This window comes from Phycodurus eques, chromosome 18 (genome assembly GCF_024500275.1).
Source record: "Phycodurus eques isolate BA_2022a chromosome 18, UOR_Pequ_1.1, whole genome shotgun sequence".
Classification (NCBI taxonomy): domain Eukaryota; kingdom Metazoa; phylum Chordata; class Actinopteri; order Syngnathiformes; family Syngnathidae; genus Phycodurus; species Phycodurus eques.
The window spans coordinates 1635001-1647111 of NC_084542.1; the positions used below are offsets into that span (position 1 = coordinate 1635001).

At 47.8% G+C, this 12111-nt stretch overlaps 2 protein-coding genes across 8 annotated transcripts in view; one reads left to right on the forward strand and one right to left on the reverse strand.

The window, feature by feature from the left end:
• mfsd4b (major facilitator superfamily domain containing 4B) overlaps window positions 1–10308 on the forward strand; it is a 13234-nt gene extending 2926 nt beyond the window's left edge. For 3 of the 4 annotated variants that reach the window (XM_061704563.1, XM_061704562.1, XM_061704564.1), the window contains 3 exons: window positions 6386–6554; window positions 6649–6765; window positions 7192–10308. In XM_061704563.1, coding sequence (XP_061560547.1) covers window positions 6386–6554; window positions 6649–6765; window positions 7192–8477 — 1572 coding nt within the window. In that variant the 3' untranslated portion in view covers window positions 8478–10308. Of the gene's footprint in view, window positions 1–6369; window positions 6555–6648; window positions 6766–7191 lie in introns of all 4 variants that reach the window. The other variant, XM_061704565.1, reaches the window with a different exon arrangement.
• Window positions 10309–10356: 48 nt separating this feature from the next.
• Window positions 10357–12111, reverse strand: part of rev3l (REV3 like, DNA directed polymerase zeta catalytic subunit) — an 85078-nt gene continuing 83323 nt past the window's right edge. For all 4 annotated transcript variants that reach the window (XM_061704561.1, XM_061704560.1, XM_061704559.1 and 1 more), the window contains exon 32: window positions 10357–11228. In XM_061704561.1, the coding sequence (XP_061560545.1) occupies window positions 11088–11228 (141 nt within the window). In that variant the 3' untranslated portion in view covers window positions 10357–11087. The remainder of the gene's footprint in view (window positions 11229–12111) is intronic.

The window sequence follows — 12111 nt, forward strand, 5'->3', positions numbered from 1 at the left end:
GCTGCCATTTGGAGGTTGGCAGGGATGTCACTGACTGTTGTCTTTGTGTGTTTCTTCACAGCGCTCACGTTTCTGTCATTTACTGCTGTTTGATACCCTTGCCCGTCCTGTTCAATGTCTGTTGCTCAGTACGCCAGTAGTTTCTTTTTCGGGACATTCCAAATTGTTGTATTGGCTATGCCCCGATGTTTGTGCAATAGCGTCGATCGATTTTCCCTCTCCACTCAGCCTCAAAATGGTTTGCTTTTCTCCCATAGGCAGCTCTCTGGTCTTGTTTGCTTAACAGCAAATTCAGTTTTCACAGGTGAAATGTAAAGCCAAAAACAAGCACTAATGTTTCATCCATCAATCTAAAAGGCAACACCTGAGCAACTAGAAACACCCATCAGTCACCTGTTCCGACACTTTTGCTCACTTGAAAAGTGGGTGGGTTCAAACAAAAGATGCTCTGTCACATCAAGAGGAAAATACCATGCAAATAAAAGCTGGAGCACTGAACTTTTGTCTCATATTCATCTTTTGATCTGAAACCCAAATTTCTTCAGTATACAACAAAAAGAAAGGCCCGACCTTGTCGTTCCAATACTTTTGGAGGGGGCTGTATTAGTGTATGAACACCATATCACATGCATGTTAGTCAACTGGTGTACGGAGTTGCTGAGCCGGCACATTTGAGGAATCACCGAAGCCAGATTTGTGAAGTACTGCAAAAAGAAAAGACCAGTTAACTTTGTAAAAACCTTTTTCTGTGTCTAGTGACAAGACAACTGTTTTTAGGTTACTACGCGGAGACATACGTGTTAGGTTTATGACACCTGACCTTGTTGGTGGAGTACAAAGTGTTATCAAGAGGAGAATTTTCAGTTTTAGTCTGTTGGCTATTGATTTTCAAACCAATCAAGTGAAATTGGATCATTTCCCACAGCACACCCGATGATCTCTCGCAACACAGTGGTTGGGAATCACTGATCAAAGAATTTAAATATAAATCATATGGTGTACAAGTCAAATCCAACACTGAAGAATTGAGCTTCAAACTGAATTGCTGCTGTATAAAACTGGACGTCACGATTAACACACCACAGCAAATCTTAGGATTTCTGAGATTCCCAGGTTTGCACCAACGTCAAAGTAATCTGATTGATCGTTTAGTAAGTGCTTTGAGATGATGACATCATTGCTCCTTGAGCCGTCACCTTATCGTGGTGGAGGGGTTTGTGTGGCCCAATGATCCTAGGAGCTAAGTTGTCTGGGGCTTTATGCCCCTGGCAGGGTCACCCATGGCAAACAGGTCCTAGGTGAGGGACCAGAGAAAGCACGGCTCAAAGACCCCGTATGAAGAAAACAAATTATGGACTCAGGTTTCGCGGGTCACCGGGGCCCCCCACTGGAGCCAGGCCTGGAGTTGGGGCTCGAAGGAGAGCGCCTGGTGCCTGGGGCCTGCATCCATGGGGCCTGGCCGGGCACAGCCCGAAAGGGTAACGTGGGTCCCTCTTCCCATGGGCTCACCACCTGTGGGAGGGGCCATAGGGGTCGGGTGCAGTGCGAGCTGGGCGGTGGCCGAAGGCGGGTACCTTGGCAATCCGATCCCCGGCTACAGAAGCTGACTCTAGGGACGTGGAATGTCACCTCTCTGGCAGGGAAGGATCGCGAGCTGGTGTGTGAGGTCGAGAAGTTCCGACTAGATATAGTCGGACTCGCCTCCACGCACAGCTTGGGCTCTGCGACCAGTCCTCTCGAGAGGGGTTGGACTCTCTTCCACTCTGGAGTTTCCCACGGTGAGAGGCGCCGAGCAGGTGTGGGTATACTTATTGCTCCCCGGCTCGGCGTCTGTGGACGAGAGGGTAGTCTACCTCCGCCTTCGGGTGGGGGGACGGGTCCTGACTGTTATTTGTGCCTCTGCACCAAACACCAGTTCAGAGTACCCACCCTTTTTGGAGTCCTTGGAGGGGGTGCTGGAGAGCTCTCCCGCTGGGGACTCCATCGTTCTGCTGGGGGACTTCAATGCTCACGTGGGCAATGACCGTGAGACCTGGAAGGGCGTGATTGGGCGGAACGGCCCCCCCCCCCGATCAGAACCCGAGCGGTGTTCTGTTATTGGACTTCTGTGCTCGTTACAGATTGTCCATAACGAACACCATGTACAAGCATAAGGGTGTCCACACGTGCACTTGGCACCAGGACACCCTAGGCCGCAGTTCGATGATCGACTTTGTGGTCGTGTCATCGGACTTGCGGCCGCATGTCTTGGACACTCGGGTGAAGAGAGGGTCGGAGCTGTCAACTGATCACCACCTGGTGGTGAGTTGGCTCCGATGGTGGGGAAAGATGCCGGTCCGATGTGGCAGGCCCAAACGTATTTTGAGGGTCTACTGGGAACGTCTGGCGGAATCCCCTGTCAGAAAGAGTTTCAACTCCCACCTCCGACAGAACTTTGCTCATGTTCCGGGGGAGGCGGGAGACATCGAGTCCGAGTGAACCATGTTCCGCGCCTCCATTGCTGAGGTGGCCGACCGGAGCTGTGGCCGTAATCGGTGCCTGTCGTGGCGGCAATCCCTGAACCCGTTGGTGGACACCAATGGTGAGGGATGCCGTCAAGCTGAAGGAGGAGTCCTATCGGGCCTTTTTGGCCTGTGGGACTCCTGAGGCAGCTGATGGGTACCGGCTGGCAAAGCGGAATGCAGCTTTGGTGGTCGCTGAAGCCAGAACTCGGGTATAGGAGGAGTTCGGTGAGGCCATGGAGAAAGACCTCCGGACGGCTTCGAGGAAATTCTGGTCCACCATCCGACGTCTCACGAGGGGAAAGCAGTGCACCATCAACACTGTGTATAGTGGGGATGGGGCGCTGCTGACCTCGACTCGGGACGTTGTGAGCCGGTGGGGAGAGTACTTCGAAGACCTCCTCAATTCCACCGACATGCCTTCCCATGAGGGAGCAGAGTCTGGGTTCTCTGAGGCGGGTTCTCCTATCTCTGGGGTTGAGGTGGTTAAAAAGCTCGGTGGCAAGGCCCCAGGGGTGGATGAGATTCGCCTGAAGTTCCTCAAGGCTCTGGAGGTTGTAGGGCTGTCCTGGTTGACACGTCTCTGCAACATCGCGTGGACATCGGGGACAGTGCCTCTGGATTGGCAGACTGGGGTGGTGGTTCCCTTTTTTAACAAGGAGGATTGAAGGGTGTGTTCCAACTACAGGGAGATTACACTCCTCAGCCTCCCTGGTAAGGTCTATTCAGGGGTGCTGGTGTGGAGGGTCCGTCGGGAAGTCGAATCCCAGATTCAGGAGGAGCAGTGTGGTTTTCGTCCTGGCCGTGGAACAGTGGACCAGCTCTACACCCTCGGCAGGGTCCTCGAGGGTGCATGGGAGTTGGCCCAACCAGTCTACATGTGTTTTGTGGTCTTGGAAAAGGCGTTCGACCGTGTCCCTCGGGTGGTCCTGTGGGGGGTGCTTCGGGAGTATGGAGTACCGAACCACCCGATACGGGCCTGTACGACCGGAGTCAGAGTTTGGTCCGCATATCCGGCAGTAAGTCGGACTCGTTTCCGGTGAGGGTTGGACTCCGCCAAGGCTGCCCTTTGTCTCCGACTCTGTTGATAACTTTTATGGACGGAATTTCTAGGCGCAGCTGGAGGCGTAGAGGGGGTCCGGTTTGGTGGTCTCATCTCTCTCTGCTTTTTGGAGATGATGTGGTTCTGTTGGCTTCATCAAGCCGTGACCTCCAACTCTCATTGGAGCAGTTCGCAGCAGAGTGTGAAGTGGCTGGGATGAGAATCAAAGTCTGGGCGTCCGTGCTGAAGCGACCCGACCTCGGATAAGCGGTAGAAGATGGATGGATGGACATCATTGCTCCATCACAACTTTGCTGTCTGTCATGCAACACAGTATGATAGGAACGATGGTGAAAGGACATTGATAACTTTGCATTCCTTGCAGCTCTGGCTGACTGTATGAACAAAATAATTTATCTATTCTTGTAGGACAAAACAAAATCATTTCCATTTTTATCATAATGTGATCATGGAGTGTTTTAGCAAAACATTCCGATACAAATAGAACATTTCCTCGTCGTCAATTATTACAATTATCTAGTGTATTACAAAACAACACATTCACTCCCGTTTACGAAGTGTCCCTGAACACAATTTGCGCACTCATGCAGCTGCCGCGTGCCTGTCTAGTTTCATTCTGAAGAGTAAAATAGGAAATGCAGCATGTGTACATTGTTTTCCGCGTCCTCTTCCATAGTTAGTCTACAACGCACTAGGCCGCTCTGTGTGTTGTTTGAAGCGTCATAATGTACTGTAAAATGGATGACAATCTTTTGCGCATGTCCAAACACGTCCATCTTCTGGTCACTTTTATTAGTTGATCCACTGTACATTACAGTCCACAAACATCGCAGCAGACCCTGCGATGTGACCGTTGCGCACACATACATCGCGATGACGATGCTCAGACAAAATGTTGTGCGGCCCTAGCTTCAAGCATTGTTCACTATCTGCCAAACTGCTGGTTGTTGTGAATTGGGTTGAGTTCACTACCACCATCTAAGCGTTTGTGTGTCAAATTTTTGCTCACAAGTCAAAGCAAAAAAAAATCTGCAGCGCGAGGACATGATCTCGAAAAATAGAATTGGGTAATTTGGGTCTCTTGTGAGTCGAGGTCCCACTGTGTAAATAGATTTATTATGCTGTTCTCTGCATTCTGCCCTGACGAAGCATACTGGCAAAACTTGATCGTCTTGGTTGCAAACAAAAAACAAAGTAAAGTCAAACACTGAAGAACTAGTGAGTTTCAAACTGGAGAAAGTGCAAGGGGCGTGCTGGAGCCTATCCCAGCTGTCATCGGGCAGGAGGCGGGGTACTGGTTGCCAGCCAATCACAGGGCACAAAGAAACAAACAACCATTTGCACTCACAGTCATGCCTACGGGCAATTTAGAGTCTCCAATTAATGCATGTTTTTGGGATGTGGGAGGAAACCGGAGTGCCCGGAGAAAACCCACGCAGGCACGGGGAGAACATGCAAACTCCACACAGGCGGGGGCCGGGGATTGAACCCCGGTCCTCAGAACTGTGAGGCTGACGCGCTAACCAGTCGTCCACCGTGCCAAACCTTTATTGCTCATGAAAAAGATGTTGCTTGGATGGCAGCATATGTTTCTCCAAAACCTGTATGGTTTTGGAGAAAACACAAATGCATGCAAATGCACACAAATGTGTAAGTTACCCATGCCATTGGCACTACCACAGCGCCATACCATCACAGATGCTGGCTTTTGAACTTTGCGTCCATAACAGTCCTGATGGTTCTTTTGCTCTTCGGCCCGGAGGACACGACGTCCACAATTTCCAAAAACAATTTGAAATGTGGACTCGTCGGACCACGGAACACTTTTCCACTTTGCGTCAGTCCATCTTAGATGAGCTCGGGCCCAGAGAAGCCGGCGGCGTTTCTGGGTGTTGTTGATAAATGGCTTCTGCTTTGCATAGTAGAGTTTCAGGTTGCACTTACAGATGTAGCGCCGAACTGTATTTACTGACAATCGTTTTCTGAAGTGTTCCTGAGCGCATGCGGTGATATCCTTTACACATTGATGTCGGTTTTTGATGCAGTGCCGCCCGAGGGATCGAAGGTCACGGGCATTCAATGTTGGTTGTCGGCCTTGCCGCTGACATGCAGTGACTTCTCCAGATTCTCTGAACCTTTTGATGATATTATGGACCGTAGACGATGAAATCCCTCAATTCCTTGCAATTGTACGTTGAGGAACATTGTCCTTAAACCGTTGGACTATTTTCTCACTTGTTCCCAAAGAGGTGAACCTCGCCCCATCTTTGCTCGTGAATGACTGAGCCATTCAGGGAAGCTCCTTTTCTACCCAATCGTGGCACCCACCTGTTCCCAATGAGCCTGTTCACCTGCGGGATGTTCCACACAGGTGTTTGAGGAGCATTCCTCAACTTATTTGCCACCTGTCCCAGCTTTTTTGGAACGTCTTGCAGCCATAAAATTCTAAGTGAATGATTATTTGCTAAAAACAGTCAATTTGATCAGTTTGAACATGAAATATCTTGTCTTTGTCGCGTATTCAATGAAATATAGGTTGAAGATGATTTGCAAATCATTGTATTCTGTTTTTATTTACGTTTAACACAACGTCCCAACTTCATTGGAATTGGGCTTGTCAGATAACCAAGTGAAAACAGTTGAGAAAAAAAATTGCAATGGTCACTGAAATTGACAGTGACAAAAGGTATCAATAAAATATGAGTACAATTGAACTCGCGAAAGTCAGGCTATTGACTGACCGAGTGGAGTTGTCGAGGCAAGGAAAAGCACCTCACTGGCTTACGCATCAAATGTCATCACCAGGATGTTGTTGTTTTAGGGGATGACTATCTCGATTATCGGACCCACATTCGAGGACCTGGCTTTGAACGTCAAGAAGGACATCAGCAATATGTCCTACATCTTCGTTGGTCGATCTGCAGGCTACATCGGCGGCTCACTCATAGGAGGTGTCCTTTTCGATTGCATGAACCCCAATCTGCTGCTAGGTAACCTTCGCCCACACGTTGTTTCGTCAAGTCGTCTCAAATCTCTGTTTATCGACGACAAATTTGGTTTCTTTGGGATAACCTTGACCTCCAGGTTCTTCTATGCTGATCACTGCATGTGGAATGTGCGCTATCCCTTTCTGCAAACAAGCTCTGCTTCTCACCGGGTTTATGTCCAGCATCGGCATCTCTATGGGGATTCTGGACACAGGTATGACAAATCGCGAACGGTCTTCTGTAAGCCTGTACGGGTTTGGATTCCTGATTTGGTGGGTTTTACGAGCTGGAAGCCCAAATGATGTAAAAATAAATACTTGGAATTGTTTAAATTGTGGGCCTTGAATCTATAATCGTGAAAGTTTAGCTTTTTGAAAGGAATTATTATATTGATCTTCAAATTGTTTTCGGAAAGGGTCTGTACACACGAAGGCATCACTTCGATAAAGACATTTAGAATGGTAAACGAGAGCAGTTAGTGATCTCGCAGCAAATTCGAGGCAACTTTCAAATGAAAAAGGTTCGATGAGATGTCCAACTTGAATGAATCGCAATTCCACGAGACGCCAAGTCCAGTAATATTTCACGCCGAACCCGGAAGGAAGCGTGTGAATGAAACACTTCTCTTACCGTCTGGCAGGTGGGAACGTCCTCATACTGAACACGTGGGGCGAGCGGGCTGGACCTCACATGCAGGCTCTCCACTTCAGCTTTGCAGCTGGTGCCTTTGTGTCACCGGTCATTGCCAAGCTGCTGTTCGGGCACGACGCAAACGGCAGCCGCGGCGCGGAAACCTCGGCGAGCGACGCGACGTACCCCGTCGCGAACGACGATCGCGCCGCCGTCCGGCCCGTCCGCGGCAGCGACGGCGACCTCAGATCCATGTGGGCCTACGTTGCGATTGGCTTGTTTGTCCTCCTCACCGCCGTCCCGTTCTTCTTTCTCTCTGTTCGCGGCGACGTGTCACGCGACAAATCCCGGACGTCGTCGCCGAAGCCGCCGGTGGCCAGACATCACGGGGTGCTTGTCGTCCTGCTCTTCTTCTTTTTCTTTGCCTACGTAGGTGCTGAGGTGGCCTACGGCTCCTTCATCTTCACCTTTGCCAAGGATTACGCTCAAATGAGTCAGTCCCAAGCCGCTGGGCTGAATTCTTTGTTCTGGGCGACGTTTGCCGCCTGTCGGGGCCTGGCCATCTTCTTTGCTTCCTGCATGTACCCGGGCACCATGATACTGCTGAGCCTGGTGGGCACCACACTGTCCTCCCTCTTTCTTTGCCTCTTCAGCAAGGACAAAGTAATGCTGTGGGTTTGCACTGGTTTGTACGGGGCGTCCATGTCCTCTACCTTCCCCAGTGGAATCTCCTGGTTGGAGCAGTACACCACAGTGACGGGCCGCGCGGCAGCTGCGTTCGTGGTGGGCGCCGCCCTCGGCGAGATGGTGTTGCCCGCTCTCGTCGGCTTCCTGCTGGGGAAAATTCACGGACACCCCCTGTTGATGTACCTGTCGCTCATCGCGGCCACTTTCACCGCCATCCTTTTCCCAGTCATGTACAAGCTGGCGTCCGTATCTGCGGGTCAGAGCAGGAAACGCCGCGGGAGGGGCCGAGCGGACGCCGACGACGGCGAATACCGACAGGCGCTGCTGGAGTCGGGAGCGATTGACGAGGAGGACGAGGAGAACGAGGCTGATCAGTGGAACGATGCGGACTTTGAAGTCATTGAAATGGACGACACCGCGAGTCTCGTCGGTTCACCCAGTAAGGAGGCTTGTCCCCCAAATATCGATGGTGACAGTGGCCTGGCTCCCCCGAGCACGCAGCTAAGTGAACCTGCAAAGTGTTCCTCATCCTCGGACAGCATCTCCCCGGTGGGAGACTCGCCCAAACGCAAACTTCTGCTCTTCCCTGACAGAGTGAAGAGAGACTGACACCTCATTTTCAGATTTCTCGACACCTTGAAGAGCCCCGGTTTCTCCTGAGTCTGTGTAACTATCGGCTGATGACTGAAATGTTGGACTAGCGCAACAAGTTAATTCACTCTCTGGCCAGACATTTTGTTTGCCATTAATTGAGTCCCCAATAATTAAAAAATGAACATCAAGACCGTTTCCGGGTGTTTCCCCCTCCCCTCCCCCCCGTTTAAATCTAGGATAAGGGTAGTAATGCATTCAGGGCATCTGCTGCGATGCTACACAGGATATACGCCGTATAGAAAATGGATGCGGGGAATGAATGCCAAAATAAGCCCTCAAACTGTCCCTGACTGGAAGGCAAAAGTACAAGGGGCAGTCAATAAGCAATGAGCCCTATTTCATTTAACCTGCTACTAATTGAATGAGGTTACGGTTATGCCGTCAACGGTGACTCTTACGATCTTCTCTGAGAAGTGCCTCGACCCTAGCGCTGTTCCCAGGATCCAACGCTGAAGGTGGTTTCTCACTCATAGCAGGCTCTTGTTATTCACCTTTGATTCCTGACCCCCTGGCTCGAATGTATGTAGAAGTAACTTGCCCAACACTGGATGTCAGAAAATTGTTCTTCCTGTTTTAATACCTGTAAAGCAAGCTGCTTCGCATCACCACCAGTTTCCAAAAACATACAAAATGTGATTCAGCTCTTGGGTGAATGTTTATTTATTTAAATTTTTTGGGGGGTTTTGAAAATTTCAAACGCTGTCTAGGTAGTTTTGGATCACATGATCGGTATTTGTGCGCCGTGTTGCAGGTCAAGATCTGAAGGATAAACCTTGCTTGAAACGGAAAGACTAGAAGTTGAACTCATGTTCATTAGTTGTTGTTTTTTTCCGGTATGACCTTAATTTGTTCATCTCAGCTACGTTACAAATGACTTTGGATGCAATGGTAAAAGACGACACGATGGAAAAGTGGCTTTCATAAAAAAAACTAAGATCCTGACACATTTCAAACATCCCTCACCTAACTGTGTGAGAACATAAACCTGCGGAAATAAAACCGTATGACACTGAATACTTGACAGCTTGGCTTACTTAAGCTAAAATAGCATCGACTTTGCCTAATGTGAGCCTCAAGGCTCACATTAGGCAAAGTCAATGCATGTTAAGTACTGAGCTAAAATGTAACATTGAAAATGCAGCTATGTACTGTAGGTAACATGCGCACACAGACGCCAAGTGGTGCTCATGCACCTTGCAGCCTTCCCCCCCCCCCCCCCCCCCTTCATATATACAATTGTGCTCATAGGTTTACATACCCTGGCAGAATTTATGATGGTTACCTTTTAGTAGCCATTTGTGTGTGTCAACTTGTGTGCATGTTATTAGGCCAAAATCGCAAGGGTATGTAAACGTTTGATCGGGGTCATTTGTGCAGTTTCTGTTGTCGGTATGATTTCAAAAGAGTCAAGAAGTGTGACATCACAGGAAAATTGTCTATACTGTGGCTTCTCATACAGTCTCCTAAACTGCAGGGTGTGCAATTTTACCAGTGTTTTTTTTTTGGTCATAAAAATGTATTTCATAATTTGTCCCCCCCAACGTGATTAGAATAAAAACTACATATCAGTCAACTTCAGGAATCCAACAAAAGACTACTACTACATTGAGTTTGTTTAATTGATCAAGATTGTGATTTTTTTTTTTGGCCAGGCAGTTTCCCTTTGGAAGCTTTATTTATTTAAAAAATGTTTTAAACAACATTGGATGATGGAAAATCAGTGCCTTGCACAAGGACATTTGAGATTGATGTTCATCGAAGTTGAAGTAAAATGTGTTTGACTGGGTGCGTTAATGACTGTGATGCAACCTTTTAACATTAGAAAAACAGTTGAATACATTGACTTTTTATTATATCAATTTCAACCCACAGCAATATCCATGAAAGGAAAAAAAAGAAAAGTTTTAAAAAATGTTTACAAACCACAGATTCAGCTCTTGACATGGTTTGGTGACAGCACAGTGTGAAATACACAAACAGACAAATTATCAAAAAACAGTATTGCAACAGTCCCAGGGTTAAAAAAAAAAAAGACAGACAAAAATGTCAAATTTCACACTAGATGAGCATGAATACAATCAAGGTTACAATGACATCCCTCAATAGATATAAAAACAGCATTCGTAGCTGGAGATGTAATTGGTTTTATGCTGATACAGTGAGAATGTACTGATTATACAAGGTTTATTTACATTATACTTGAGTTGGGGGAAAAAAAAAAAAAAACTATTCATGTTAACAATGAAGTGTGCAACGATGTGAAGCTGCTACACGACTCACCGACTGAACGAGTGCCTTTTTACTCAACTTTTTGAAGCCTCGGTCAGGCTGCGGCAGCCGAAGACGGCCGTGATTAAAAAAAAAAACAAGCATGAAGACTTACACGTGCCCTATGAGGGAGCCTCAAAGCAGACAATACTTGTATAACAAATACTATTATTAGTTAACGAGACACAATGACAACCCGACAGGGATCGGGCGAAGCACCGTTGAGAAACATTTCAAACTGAGACGAGATGATGCCGGTGAAGCGACCGTTAAGCACCGAGCGAGCGATCAGAACCATCACAAGTCGTCGAGCAGCTGTCGGAGGTACGGCGCCTTGGAGAGCCGCCGGCTCACGCGGCTCAGCTTGTAGAGAACGGGACAGTCCAGAGACACGCACGGCAGCTGGCGCTCGGCGCAGCCACAGCAGTTCTTGCAGATCTACACGACAAACCACCGCAACGGTAAGAACAAATGGCTGCGTGTTTGTAGACGAAAAGCAGTCTTGTAATGGAGTTGAGAGTATAAATACTTGCACTTACTCTACTTGTATGACTACATTTCCGTAATAAAATGTACTGTATACAGTGGTGCATCGAGAGTAGGCTTTACACGATCAGCGAGTTTCAAAAAACGATGACCGATCAAAAGATGGAGGAATGTGTATTTAAATGGCCTGTTCATTTAATGTACATACGTGTATACTTCATTGCTCAAAAAAATTCTATTTATAATAATGTATTTTTTGTTCCTCTATTTTGTCCTTGCAATACAAAGTCGACGCGCTCCACTCTTGCTGTCGTATTGTATCGGAATACAACATTTTATTGCAGTTGTCTGACGAGTGCAATCGTGAAAGAGCAAATTTGTCTTGTCGTCTGGCCCACATCGCAGACATGTTTTTATTGATTTTTTTTTTTTTTAAATAACTTCATTGGCCGTCAGATATTTACACTACTACGTGAAAAGACACGCGACAAGGCTAAAAATAAACCAGCTTTTGGATTCAAATATACTGCACGCGGCGACGCCGAGTAAATGTCTCGGCGGAGCCGATCAGCCCGATAAAATCGGTGTGAAGTCTAATTGAGAGTAATGGTTTTTTTTTTTAATAAGGAAAATAACCCCCGATAATATTGTACTTTATAAAAACAAAGTAATGACATAACTGAATACATTCACAAAGAATTCCACTTTTTGTCACACCGCATCCAATGAATGGCTACTGTGCTGCTGCCAGCCTTGGCCACATGGGGGCAGTAAACGACGAACAACGGATAATCCTGTACATTGACGTCCGCGCAGTGAAATGCCTCAGCTTCTC